This window comes from Pseudophryne corroboree, chromosome 1, assembly GCF_028390025.1.
Source record: "Pseudophryne corroboree isolate aPseCor3 chromosome 1, aPseCor3.hap2, whole genome shotgun sequence".
Taxonomy (NCBI): Eukaryota; Metazoa; Chordata; class Amphibia; order Anura; family Myobatrachidae; genus Pseudophryne; species Pseudophryne corroboree.
This window is the reverse complement of record NC_086444.1, coordinates 397,347,614-397,362,852: the sequence shown is the minus strand read 5'-3', so window position 1 is coordinate 397,362,852 and position 15,239 is coordinate 397,347,614. Positions and strand designations below refer to the sequence as shown.

General features: G+C 43.3%; 1 protein-coding gene across 6 annotated transcripts in view; it reads left to right on the top strand.

Moving 5' to 3' along the window:
• Positions 1-15,239, top strand: part of MYO18B (myosin XVIIIB) — a 1,127,577-nt gene that overhangs the window by 930,677 nt on the left and 181,661 nt on the right. For all 6 annotated transcript variants that reach the window (XM_063913212.1, XM_063913213.1, XM_063913208.1 and 3 more), the window contains exon 39: positions 14,385-14,522. In XM_063913212.1, the coding sequence (XP_063769282.1) occupies positions 14,385-14,522 (138 nt within the window). The remainder of the gene's footprint in view (positions 1-14,384; positions 14,523-15,239) is intronic.

Below are 15,239 nucleotides of genomic sequence, written 5' to 3'. Positions count from 1 at the left end.
TCTTTGAACCTCTGCAGACTTGTGTCTGCCAGAAAGGGAGATACAACGTAGGCTTTAAACCTAGGATTGAGCACGGTGGCCAAAATGTAGTGCTCTGATTTCAACAGATTGACCACCCTTGAATCCTGGCAAAGCGAATGAAGGGCTCCATCCACAAGTCCCACATACTTAGCGGAATCGCTCCGTCTTAGCTCCTTCTTCAATTTCTCCAGCTGCTTCTGCAAAAGCTTGATGAGGGGAATGCCCTGACTCAAGATGGCAGTATCTGAACTGACTTCACGTGGGGCAAGTTCGAAGGGTTGGAGATCCTTGCACAAGACGGAAATCATTCTCCACTGCGCTTGAGTCAGGTGCATTACCCCTCCTTTGCCTATATCGTAGGTGGATGTATAGGCTTGAATGGCCTTTTGCTGCTCCTCCATCCTCTGAAGCATATAGAGTGTTGAATACCACCTCGTTACCACCTCTTGCTTCAGCTGATAGCAGGGCAGGTTCAGGAGTGTTTGCTGGCGCTCCAGTCTTCGATAGGCGGTGGCTGAATGTCGCAATTTTTCGGGCCATCGACAGCATCTCCTGCACGCCCCTGTCATTTAAAAAAAAAATCTTCACCACCAAATTAATTGTATGTGCAAAACATGGGACGTGCTGGAATTTGCCCAGATGTAATGCACGCACAATAGTGGTGGCGTTGTCCGATGTCACAAATCCACAGGAGAGTCTAATTGGGGTAAGCCATTGTGCGATGATGTCACTCAGTTTCCGTAAGAGGTTGTCAGTGGTGTGCCTCTTACGGAAAACGGTGATACAAAGCGTAGCCTGCCTAGGAACGAGTTGGCATTTGCGAGATGCTGCTATTGGTGCCACTGCTGTTGTTGCTGCTGCGGGAGGCAATACATCTACCCATTGGGCTGTCACAGTCATATAGTCCTTAGTCTGCCCTGTTCCACTTGTCCACATGCCCATAGTTAAGTGGACAGTGGGTACAACTTGATTTTGTAGGACACTGAGGACACTTTTTCTGACGTCTCTGTACATTCTTGGTATCGCCTGCCTAGTGAAGTGGAACCTAGATGGGATTTGATACCGGGGACAAAGTACCTCAAACAATTCTCTAAGTCCCACTGAACCAATGGCGGATACCGGACGCACGTCTAACACCAACATAGCTGTCAAGGCCTCAGTTATCCGCTTTGCAAAAGGATGACTGCTGTCATATTTCATCTTCCTCACAAAGGACTGTTGGACAGTCAATTGCTTACTGGAAGTAGTAAAAGTGGTCTTCCGACTTTCCCTCTGGTATGACAATCGATTCCCAGCAGCAACAACAGCAGCGGCAGCAACAGCAGGCGTACCACTCAAGGATCCTCCGGAGGAGTCCCGGTCAGGAGAGGACTCCTCAGTCTTGCTAGTGACATGGCCGGCAGGACTACTGACGTTCCTGACTAAGGAGGAAGTTGATGTTGAGGAGTTGGTGGTGTGGCTTGCAGGAGCTTGGGTACGAGAAGTAGAAGGGATTTAGGTGTCAGTGGACTGCTTACACTCTTACCCAAAGTTTCACAACTTGACACTGACTTCTGATGAATGCGCTGCAGGTGACGTATAAGGGAGGATGTTCCTAGGTGGTTAATATCCTTTCCCCTACTTATTACAGATTGACAGAGGCAACACACGGCTTGACACCTGTTGTCCGGAGTTGTGGACAAACAATTCCACACCAAAGAGGTGGCTTTTTTGGTATTTTGCCAAGGCATCACAATGGGCTTCTTCATCCCATGGACAACAGGTGTCTTCCCAGGTGCCTCATTTAAACTAACCACATCACCATCAGAATCCTCATCGTCAACTTCATCCTCAGCGCCAGCAACACCCATATCCTCATCCTGGTGTTCTTCAACAGTGACATCTTCAGTTTGAATATCAGAAACTGTACTGTGGGTGCTACTTCCAGCACTTGCAGGGGTGCAAATGGTGGAAGGAGCCACCTCTTCCCATCCAGTGCTGGGAAGGTCAGGCATCGCAACAGCCAACACACTTGGACTCTCCTTGGGGATTTGTGATACCATCTTAGAACGCACAGTTCTTTTCTGTACTTTTTCCAGCTTAACTCTTATCATTTTTCTAGCGGGAGGATGAGGGCTTCCATCATCATGTGAAGCTGAACCACTAGTCGTGAACATAGGCCAGGGCCTTAGCCATTCCTTGCCACTCCTTGTCGTAAATGGCATATTGGCAAGTTTACGTTTCTCCTCAGACTATTTCAATTTCTTCTTTTTGGGTCTTTTTACTGAACTTTGGCTTTTTGGATTTTACTTGCCCTCTACTATCACATTGGGCATCGGCCTTGGCAGACGACGTTGATGGGATTTCATCATCTATGTCATGACTAGTGGCAGCAGCTTCAGCACTAGGAGGAAGTGGTTCTTGATCTTTCCCTATTTTATCCTCCAAATTTTTCTTCTCTATTATTTTTCTGGAGTTATATAACAATATGCGGTACAGGAGAGCGTACCTCTACACCACACAGGGCAAACCCTGTGAAAATGATTTGGAATAAATATTAATAACCCCTTTATTTGGAGTAAATAATATACAGCACAGGACAGCACCACTGAAGTTATATGGCAGCACCACTGGATTGGATTTATACGGCATTATATGGATTTATATGGAATTATACGGCAGGATCACTGGACTTATACGGCAGTACCACTGGACATATACGGCAGTATCACTGGACTGATACTGCAGTATCACTGAACAGGACTTATACACCAGTACCACTGGAATTATACGTCAGGATCACTGTAATTATATGGCAGGATCACTGGATTTATACGGCAGTACCGCTGGACATATACGGCAGTATCACTAGACATATATACGGCAGTATCACTGGACTTGACTTACTGTATACGGCAGTATCACTGGCCATATAAGGCAGTATCAATGGACATATACGGCAGGATCACTGGATTTATATGGCAGGATCACTGGAATTATACGGCAGGATCACTGGAATTATACGGCAGGATCACTGAAATTATACGGCAGGATCACTGGACTTATACGGCAGTACCACTGGACTGGACCTATACGCCAGTACCACTGGAATTATACGGCAGGATCACTGGACTTATATGGCAGGATCACTGGATTTATAAGGCAGTACCGCTGGACATATACGACAGTATCACTGGACATATACGGCAGTATCCCTGGGCTTGCATTATATGCCAGTACCACTGGAATTATAAGGTAGGATCATTGGATTTATACAGCAGGATCACTGGATTTATACGGCAGTACCACTGGACATATACGGCAGTATCAATGTACATATACGGCAGTATCACTGGACATATACAGCAGTTTCACTGGACTGGACTTATACGTCAGTACCACTGGAATTATACGGCAGGATCACTGGATTTATACGGCAGGATCACTGGATTTATACGGCAGGATCACTGTAATTATACGGCAGGATCACTGGATTTATACGGCAGTACCGCTGGACATATACGGCAGTACCGCTGGATATATACGACAGTATCACTGGACATATACGGCAGTGTCACTGGACATATACGGCAGTATCACTGGATTGGTTTTATACGCCAGTACCACTGGAGTTATACGGCAGGATCACTGGATTTATATGGCAGGATAACTGGATTTATATGGCAGGATCACAGTAATTATTCGGCAGGATCACTGGATTTATACGGCAGGATCACTGGACTTATACGGAAGGATCACTGGAATTATACGGCAGTACCGCTGGACATATACGGCAGTATCAATGGACATACTGTATACGACAGGATCACTGGACTTATACGGCAGGATCACTGGAATTATACGGCAGGATCACTGGATTTATAAGGAAGGATCACTGGAATTATATGGCAGTACCGCTGGACATATATGGCAGTATCAATGGACATATATACGGCAGGATCACTGGACATATACGGCAGTACCACTGGACATATATACGGCAGTACCACTGGACATATACGGCAGCACAGGGACATCACCACTGGACTGATGCAGGACAACACAGCACCACTGCAATGGACTGGACTTATACAGCAGCACTAGACATATGGCAGCAGAGGACACCACCACTGTGACTGGACTGATGCAGCACAACACAGCACCACTGGACTGGACTTATACAGCAGCACTGGACATATGGCAGCAGAGGACACCACCACTGTGACTGGACTGATGCAGCACAATACACCACTGAACTGATGCAGCACAACACAGCACCACTGGACTGGACTTATACAGCAGCACTGGACATTTGGCAGCAGAGGACACAACCACTGTGAGTGGACAGATGCAGCACAAGACACGGACACTGAGGACGGAGACACGTCCTCTCTCTACACTCTCCAATGCCGGAGTGAAAATGACTGCGACGCGCAGCTCCTTATATGGAATCCAAACCACGCGAGAATCCGAGTGAGAGATGATGACGTTTTGCCTCGTTCTGGTTTCTGAGTCAGGCGGGAAAACCCGAGCCGGGCTCGGATCCGGGCTCGTGACGTGAAGTCCGGTAGGGTTCGGTTCTCTGAGAACCGAACCCGCTCATCTCTAGTTATAAGGCATCAGTGATATGGAGGTCCTTTCTATGTTTGTACACCAATTCCAGATAGTACCTTTGGAGTCAATATGCAAGGCTTTGCGAAGAATGGTAATCAGGGGTTGGTGGTCTATCTCAACCAGCCCATAGATGAACTTGTGACATTTTTGACGAGCAATGACTAGAGCCAACTGTTCCTATTCAATTTGAGCTTAATGCAACAGCAGTAAGACAATGCTGGAAGGCTTCGGCAGAGATCTCACAGGAACATTCACATTAAGTTGAAGCATCGGGTTGGAAGTGAGCATCGCCATGAGGTGAGAAATAGCAGCAGCATGGCATTTCAACCAACACTATTAAACATCATTGTACAAAAGCTGGCAGAGCGGGGCTGTGACCTCATTGTAGTGTGGCAGAAATTTTGAAAGGTAGTTGATCTTACGCAACTTATATGTGGGGGTAGGCATGTGTTACAGCTTAACAATCACTGAAGGTAGAAGGTGGCCAGTGTACGGCACCACAGTTACTTTGAAATTACACTTGTCAGAATTACCTGCATGTTGATTTCACAGATTCTTTAGAGTACCTCGCAGAGGTGCATGTTGTGTTCTTCCATGGTGTGACCCCAAACGAGGATGTCATCCACAATGATCTCACAAGGGTATTTATCGAAGAAATACTCCATGCGCATACCTAGAGCATTTGGAGAAAGTGCATACTTGCCCACAGATGTCATGGATGTGGTGAGAATGAATGATTCTTTGTCCAATATGATCTGCCAGAGTCCACATATGGTATCCAGAGTGGTAAATACAGTATCTTTGCATTTGGCATATCAGCTATTACTTGTTCCACAGTTCTGAGAGGGGGATGTGGTCTCATCAGATTTTTAGTCATTTGCATGAGGTCAATGTAAATGTATACCGAACCACCTTTTTTTTAATTCTACTGCAGCATCTATAGCTGACACCCACAGGTGACTGAGCAAGGTATATGCCTGTACCTTTTTTGACTTGTGTAAGGGTCCTATGTAGCAGTATGCACTTAATTCCCTCTTAAACCTGAGCCATCCATCCGCAATTGCACAGTTGAAAATGTGTATATGGGCCTAATTCAGATCTGATCGCAGCAACAATGTTGTTAGCTAATGGGCAAAACCCTGTGCAGTGCGGTGGCGGGGGGGGGGGGGGGGTAGATACTGTATAACATGTGCAGAGAAAGTTAGATTTGGGTGGGGTGTGTACAAACTGAAATCTAAATTGCAGTGTAAAAATAAAGCAGCCAGTATTTACCCTGCACAGAAACAATATAACCCACTGAAATCTATCTCTCTCTGCCCATTAGCTATCAAATTTGCTGCTGCAATCAGATCTGAATTACCCCCTATGTGCGGGAAATCTTGTGCCATAACAACCAGATTTTTTACACCATGTAAAGTGGTCTATGGGCCTGATTCAGATCTGATCGCAGCAGCAAATTCGTTAGCTAATGGGCAAAATCATGTGCACTGCAGGAGGGGGGGGGGGGCAGAATATAACATGTGCAGAGAGAGTTAGATTTGGGTGTGGTGTGTTCAAACTGAAATCCAAATTGCAGTGTAAAAATAAAGCGGCCAGTATTTACCTGGCACAGAAACAATGAATGTAACCCTCCCAAATGTGTCTCTCTCTGCACATGTTATATCTGCCCCCCCCCCCCCCCCCCCCTGCAGTGCACATGGTTTTGCCCATTTGCTAACAAATTTGCTGCTATGTGCAAATCACAACAGGACTCTGGAGAACTGCAGAATTATTACTTTACGAATAGCAGTCATGCTACAATGGCTGTAGACGCACTACCTATATAACAAACTCTTCCTGTACAATGACGCGTGTCATTGTACAGATTATTCCTCTTGGTTGCATCATTACATAAGGCTGGGCCTCATTAAAATAACAACGCTTGTTCATTTTATATATATGATAGAATTAAATGGTGGCCCACTGTGTTTGGTCTTCTTTAAGATGGCTGACTACTGATGAAAAAGCTATATTAAATTGCTTTGAAACGTTGTCCACACCGAGGACCCTTTTGCCTATTTGTGATAGTCGCTTGGAGTGCCGCACCAACCCGCTGTATGTATATATATATATATATATATATATATATATATATATATATGAATAACATATGTCATATATAAATTACTATAATACTGCTATTACATTTTGAGCATCAATTAATAGTTGATTGTTTAAACTATTCATTTAGAAATCTCTCCTGCAGAGTCACATAAACTTTCTTAGATGAAGGCAGTCTTGTATATCATTTAAAATGGTACAAGTACACACACATTTGCTTGGTAATACCCAAAAGATGTCTATTACTGATAGGACTATAAATAGGGACTCAGTGCCACTAACAGTATGGGCCTAATTCAGCTCTGATTGCGTATGCACCGCAATGCGTCGGCGCGTCAGACGGCTACAACGGGCTTCGCCGGTCAGCAGCGGGATGGTGCAAAGGATCCATTCGCATGGACATTCGCAAGGAGATTGACAGGAAGAGGTTGTTTGTGGGTGGCAACTGACCGTTTTCAGGGAGTGTCCGTAAAAACGCAGACGGGCTCAAGCGTTTTCCGGGAGGGTGTCTGACGTCAGCTCCGGCACTGATCAGCAGGATTCCATCGCACTGGATAAGTAAGTCCTGGGCTGCGCAGAGACTGCACAAACTGCAGCTGAGCCCAGCGATCAGATCTGAATTAGGCCCTATACCCCTGATGAAGTCCAAGGATTAACCAACGAATAAACACTTTAGTATTTACCAAGGACCTCTACTCTCCATTTCATGCGGCTTTAAAGTACATTGACTATATTTGTTCTGATGGATGGGCATCATCTTTTATTTGCGTGTAATAAATGGTTATATTAAGGTTTACACTATGTCAGCTCTCCCTGCAATTCAGCATAATATTTAAAAACACCTTCACAATAAAGCTGTCCCATGTATAATCCAAATGTTGTCAGAGGAGAGCTTAAAGAGATCAAGATAGGAGGCAGTAAACCATAAGGAAGATTCCTCATCAGTATCCGACCAATCATACAGAGTATGCACAAAAAACCAGACCAGGAGGTCCAGATGAAGTAAAGGGGGCAATCTAGAAGTAGATAAACCAGAGAGTAGGAATAACAGGGGAGAGAGAGAGAGAGGAACCCATCTGCTCAGTCAGAAAACCCACCAAAGCGGAGTCCTCATTGCCAGAGACTCAACCCATCAAATTAACCAATTGTAAGGCCATATAATAAAACTGGAGATTAAGGAGGCTCAAACAACTGTAGACCCTCAATTTAAATAACACATTTAAAGCACACTAACAGGCCTAACCTCAAATAATGAGGAAAGAAAGCTCTCAATCCCAGAAATATTTAGACTGGAGTATCCTTTTGAAAAGTTCATTCTGACCATAACAGGAAGTAGTAGCTTCTTACACATATGAACTCTAGACTTAAAAGTGTAATTAACGGGATCAATGTTCTGCGCGACATAGATGATTTTTGCATAATCCATACTCCAAGATATTTAAATCACAAAGTCCACTGAAGGGGACAAGAGGAAGGTACGGTCAAAGGAAGGCACCCAGAGACAGGAAAATTGTTAGATTTATCCCAGTTAATAAGTAAACCTGAGAAGCTTCCAAAACATTTAATCATCCTCAACATAGCATCCAAAGAGCCATCAGCATCTTCCAGAAACAAAAGCATTTCATGTGCGTATAGTGCTATAACATCCTTCACAGCCCCAGGACTAAGACCACAGATATCAGGAGCAGTATGCAGAAGACAAGCTAAAGGCACAATAGCCAATACAAACAGGGCAGGAGAAAGAGGACAACCCTGTCGGGTTCTTCTAGCCAGGGTAAAGAAAGCAGTTGTAAACCAATTGACCAATACCTCGGCCTGCAGGAGAAGAGTACAACAACTGAATCCATTGAATAAATCTAGGCTCAAAACCACATTTAAGAAAAACGAAAAAATAAAATAAAATAACCCCACTCAACTGAGTTGAAGGCCTTGCCGGCATCCAGTGACAACACCACCGGCCTCGGCCCGACCAGGTCGCTCCTCTGCAAATAGCAGAAGAGTTGTTGAAGAGTCTGGGTAGCAGACTTCCCCAGCATAAAACCGGTCTGATCAGAGTGCACTATGGTAGCGATAACAGAATTCAAACGAACAGCCAGTAACTTAGCAAGAACCTTAACATCTGTTGACAAAAGGGATATAGGCTGAAAGGACTCAAGCAAGGTAGGTTCCTTCCTTGGCTTGACAGTTACTATAATAATAGCCTCAGGCATAGTGGATACAGGGAGCCCCCTTCATAAAGAGCATTAAAAGTATTCAATTGATGGGCAACAAAAAGGTCCTTATACTTTTTATATAGGCCTACAGGAAAATAAATCCTTATACTTTTTATATAGGCCAACAGGAATCCCATCATAACCAGGAGGTTTAGAGGCAGAAAATGAGAAAATTGCTGATTCTACCTCCTCCAATGTAAATGGGGCTTGCCGGAATTCACCTCCTTCAATGTAAATGGGTCTTCCTGAAATTCAGTAGGTTCCTGTGTCGGGCATGATAATGTATCCAAATAGTTATGAAGTTGAGAGGTAGTATAGGACAGTGGTTCTCAACCGCGGTCCTCAAGTACCCCCAACAGTTCATGTTTTCCAGGTCTCCTCACAGGATTGCAAGTGAAATAATTTGCTCCACCTGTGGGTCTTTTAAAATGTGTCAGTGAGTAATGAATACACCTGTGCACCAGCTAGGTGACCTGGAAAACATGAACTGATGGGGGTACTTGAGGACCGAGGTTGAGAACCATTGGTATAGGAGACCCTGGAGGCAACAATTTTTAATAATACTGGAGGACTCCCCAGCAATATCCACCCTATGAGCACAGAGATTTAATCTTGTAATACTACACTAGATGGATCTTTTTCTAACCCTTTGTAGTAATCCATTTTTCAAGACTAGAAGGACAGTCCATAAGGAGAGAAATAGCTGACAGCTGAACTAAGTGGAGTGTATGCTTTAAACAATGTACAGTATGGGACACTTGGAACAATTTAAAAACTACAATATGCAGACTTATATGTGTTTTGCATATAAATACCCTGTTGATTATACAGTACATACATATATATTAGGGTGGTTCTCATTTTAAGACTTTTTGATTATTAGTCTCTCACCCACTCATGTATATCCTTTTCATTAGAAAATTATATTTACCAAAAATCATTATGATCTGACCACTTTGACTATGTGTTCAAGCCATAAATGTGTAGATTGAATTAAAACGGGTTATTCTGAAGAATCCATACCCTGTAAGAGCCAACAGAGCCAAAGTAAGTTAAAATAAAGTTAACGCCTTTATTAAACAGTTATTAGAACGTGAAAGCTACAGTTTAGAACATATTTTTAAAGGTAACATTTTCAATAATTGTTTCCCGTTTCTCTAGTTGGTAGAATCTGCCACCCCACAGAGAACAGTAGCCTTGTTAGCATCAGGAAAGCACATTCGATGCTCTTTCACAATTTGAAGGACAAACTGAGTCTGTTCTTCACCCTTTGTTAGCAGACCATTGAATTCACTCATTAAAGCTACTCCCTGCTCAGCTGTATCGATAACCCATTGCAGTTGTTTCACTGAATTTTCTGCTTTGAGGTATTCCTCATTTGTAGTCCAGGTCTGGGGATCATCCCTCAAGAATGACTTTGGAATGCCTAGTATGTCAAAGAATTTAATAGTGTTTCTTGTAACAAATGTGCATAGTTGTTTGCAATATTATCCGAACAATGCTTCTTTGGTAGCTCCATGAGGCACTCCTTACACTTACTTCTTGTTGAAGGTGATGCACTAGTTGCCATTATGACAGTTACACTCCTACTGATAATAATGATAACCTGCTGTAGTATTCTTAGACTGTCATACTGATTATCTTCAAACCTGTGAAAAGAGAGAAACAAAAATCATGTAAGCATACGATAAGCATAAAGCAATCAAAGAAAATTTTACACAAATAACTTTCTAACTAAACAGAACAAAATAGGACCATGAGACCTGAAATTATGTGTGTATATATATATATATATATATATATATATATATATATATATATATATTAAGAAGACAGTAATGCTTGAGCGCATGTGCAGTTTCTTACAGAATGTCCTTGTAGAAGTTCAATAATAGATTGCTCAGTTCATCTGCAAGCTGCTATCCACATTCACAGAAGAAAACTGTCAGTCTGCTGCACACAGCTGCCATATTCCCCAATGTACCAGAATCGAACTGAGAAAATATTTCTAAAAAAAACTGAATGAAGGGGGCGCCACGTAGTGCATTAAAAGTATAACATTGTTCTTTTAGCAATCACATCAGACACTAAAAAATAGCATGCATACCAACAATGGCAGTTGTTCCACCGCAGGTTAACCCATACAATATAAGACAGAGGTTCCCAAACGCGGTCCTCAAGGCACCCCAACGGTCCAGGTTTTAGGTTTATCCATACTTTGACTCAGGTGACTTAATTAGCATCCCAGTCTATTTGATGAAACCATCTGTGCTGAGCCATGGATATACCTAAAACCTGGACCGTTGGGGTGCCTTGAGGACCGAGTTTGGGAACCTCTGGTATAAGAGATTTATCTAGCAGGGCACCAAGTTCCCCAACAGAGACTCAGTGACCAGGATCATCACCACATCAAGCCATGGACTTAGTCGCCCTTTGAAATACAAGAGAAATAAATGGCACTCAAGGGACACAATATAAATGCAAAAAACGTGGTACTGTATATTCAAAGTCTATGTTTCAAGGCCTAAGAGGCCTATTTATCACCATCCGCATCCTTGGATGCGGATGTCATGTTATAAAATCGCCCAAACTCGCACTGCGATAATTGATTACATCGCAGGGATGTATCAATTATCGCATGCAGGGATAGAGCTTTCAAGCAAGCTCTGTCCCTGGGATGACACTCCGCAGCATCAGAATCAGCTTTATTGGCAAGGTATACTTGTGTATACTAGGAATTTGTCTTCGGTTTGCTAAACAACAGCCAAGTAGGTAACAGATAAGCAGGTGGGGGGGCAAGTAAAGTCATACAGATAGGTATACCGTAGGGACACAAGTAAGTCAGTCAATGTTCAGGAGTTCAGCAGGCGCATTGTTTGGGGAAAGAAACTTTTGAGGCTTCTGTTGGACCCAGCGCGGACGGCCCTGTAACATCTGCATGAAGGAAGCAAGGTAAACATGCTGTGGCCGGGGTGTAGCTGGTCCTTTACTATCTTCGTTGCCCGCTTTTTAGCTCTGGACAGGTACAGGTCCTGGACTGAGCAAAGGTCAGCCCCGATGATCTTCTATGCGGTTCTGACCACCTTTTAGAGCCTGCATCTGTCCCTCACGCTGGCGGAGCTGTACCATACCAGTATCGAGAAGCACAGTACAGACTCCACAAACGCGGAGTAGAAGAGGAGAAGAAGCTTCTGTGGGATGTTGAACTTCCTTAGTTGCCTGAGGAAGAACAACCTCTGCTGCGCTTTCCCGACAGTGGCGTCAGCGTTGGACCCCCATTTAAGGTCCCGGGAGATTGTGGTCCCTAGGAATTTGAAGGAGTCCACTAGCGATACCACACTGTCAGCAATCGTTAGCGGAGGTGCACTAGCTGCCTTCTTCCTGAAGTCTACTATCATCTCGACAGTTTTGAGGGGGTTGAACTCAAGGTTGTTGTGGCTGCACCACTGGGCCAACCCGTCTACTTCCCGTCTGTAGGCTGATTCGACCCCGTCCTTGATGAGGCCAATGACAGTGGTGTCGTTGGCAAATTTGATGATCTTTACTGATTGCTCCTCTGAAGTGCAGTCATTTGTGTACAGGGAGAAGAGCAGGGGTGAGAGGACACAGCCCTGAGTGGCCCCTGTACTAATGGACCGCGCTTGAGAGGTGAATTCCCCCGCTTTCACCAACTATGTCCTATCTGTCAGGAAGTCTACTATCCAGGAACAGGTAGCTTCTGGGACCCCTAGGCGAAGTAATTTGGGGTGGAGGATGCTGGGGACGGGACAATTGTATTAAAGGCCAAGCTGAAATCGGCAAACAGGACCCTCACGTAGGTACCGGGAATGTCTAGGTGCTGTAGAATGTAGTGCAGGACCAGGTTGACTGCATCCTCAGAACACATTCGATCGATAGGCGAACTATAGGGGGTCCAGTTGGGTGCCAGTCACAGTTTTCAGGTGATTCCAAACCAGACGCTCAAGTGTTTTCCATGACCACAGACATCAGGTTCGTTTTCATAAAAAATACCCCGATGTCCTGCTGCGCATGCGCCGCTTCACGCCTATATCGCCACTGCCTGGTCGACCCCCCCAGGAATGACTACCCCCGCGCGCCGCGGAACCTCCACCCCCAGCAGGATAATATACTTACCAGGCCAGGGAGCCGGTCCATGCTACTCCTGCTGGGCTGCCGGGCGACGGATACTGTGTGCTGCGGTGACCCCCAGAGCTGTAGAGTGCTCTGCCGCTTTACAGCATCACTTTACTGCACCGGGGTCACATCGCAGCATATGTGGAACCCGGAGCCCGGTAGCGCTCAGCGAAGCAGCGGACACCGGCTCCCTGGACAGGTGAGTATGATTCTTTTTTTTTTTTTAAACACTTTGATCAGGACACAAGTAGCTGATCACTGGAGCCCGGTCCCCACAATGCTTTCTCTGCCAAGTGCGGGCGAGATTATCACAGGGCACACTGCGGTATTTTTTCACTTTTTTTTTTTTTATAGTAAATTTCGCCACATCGCATTTCCCATTATAAGTATGGGGAATGCGATGTGGCTTACTAAAAAAAAGTGAATTAAAGGGTTAGGAGCAGTTTTTCATGAAAACTGCTCCAAATGCCCTTCAATACATTCAGGTGATACTAAAATAATGTGAAAAAGGTGTGAAAACACCCTTTTTCACATTATTTTAGTAAAAATAATGTTACTAAATGGTCCTTTTAGCCCCTTCGTGTCCCTTGAGTGCCATTTATTTCTCTTGGATTTTTAGATGTCTATATCTGAGCATTGGGGCTATTAAAGAGGAGTGGCAGCAGTTTTGGTGAAATATATATATATATATATATATATACTGTTATACATTCATAGTTACACTTATATAGTTGAAACTGCAAAGGTGAGCTTACAGGTTATACATCATGTAATGGATAAAATATAAAGTTCTATTTGAAGTTCTGCCCCTGATTTGCCTATGTGTTGCACTTGTCTGTGCACTTTTGAGTTTAATTAATAAAGCTGCACTTCAGTGTTTTGACTGTGTCATAAATGGATCCCTAAATTTATGGTCCTATAATTGTAAATAATTGAATATGCATTATCTTCTCTGCTCTGCTAATTCCCAAACTACCGTCATAAATATGACTCTGGTAAATGATGCTACTTAATAAAGTCTTGAACTGAGTCTATGATTTTTATTGCTGAATGTTTTTTGTTTTTTTCTGTGACACAACAGCTTTAAAGTACAAAATAATAAAATGCATCCCAAAGAACAACACGGTATAGAGTCATTGCTATTGATTTAAAGTTTTGTATCTCCTATGAAGTTATTAAGGTCATTTTAATGCTAATATATAGCATAATTGTAAAACATCACATTAAAAAAAGGTAATACGGTAAATGAGACAGATTTAGAACTGCTATTACCAAGTCTGTATGTGCTCATTAACTTATTATTGTTTTTGTTGATGGAAACAGGTACAGGTCGCACAGAGTCGCATTAACTATTTGGAACAGTCTATGGTGGAGCGTTCCATTGTGAGCCGACAAGAGGCAGTGATTTGTGATATGGAAAACAAGCTGGAGTTTCAGAGAGCTCAGATTAAAAGATTTGAGGTGAGTAGAGTTGACATCCTATGCCTTTGCCTTTGGGTTTCAATATATTTCCGTACTACATTCCATAACTAGAATAAACAAAAATATGTTATTTCACTTTTGAGTTAATCATTATTAATACAAATGAATCTTGTAAACTTATGGCAGAAAAAACATAGAAATAATAAAGTGGATGGAATCAAGAATTACCAAGCAAGCAACAAACTAGACCTTGAAGACAAGAAAATAACAAAATACAGGAAGAAAACATTATAGACTTCAGTAGTAGGTAATAAGTAAAAGCTTATTGGTTTCCATTTTTGAGCAGATACCAGCTAGGAACCCTAGCCTTTATCAAATGACCTCAAATTTCATGTACTGTATGCCACATAATTATTTATCAACCATCAGACAGAATTATTTGAGGTTATAAAGGATAGCCTTTCCTTCACTGGAGTTATATATTTCACATACATAGGATCAAGAATGACCAAAACATTGGCGTTCAATGCTCCACTTACCTTCAAAACCCACCTAGTCAGGTGCTGTTGCCATTTCTTGGACAGAACAATTGGCCTACAATTGTGAAGGACAGGGGAGAGGGAAAACTGGAACAAAGAGGCAGTTAATTGGCATCACCAACATTAAAATGCATTAACCTCTCACACTCTCTGATCTGATAGGCTACAAAAACAAATAGACCTTGACCAAATTTTAAAGGGGAAATGACAACATCAT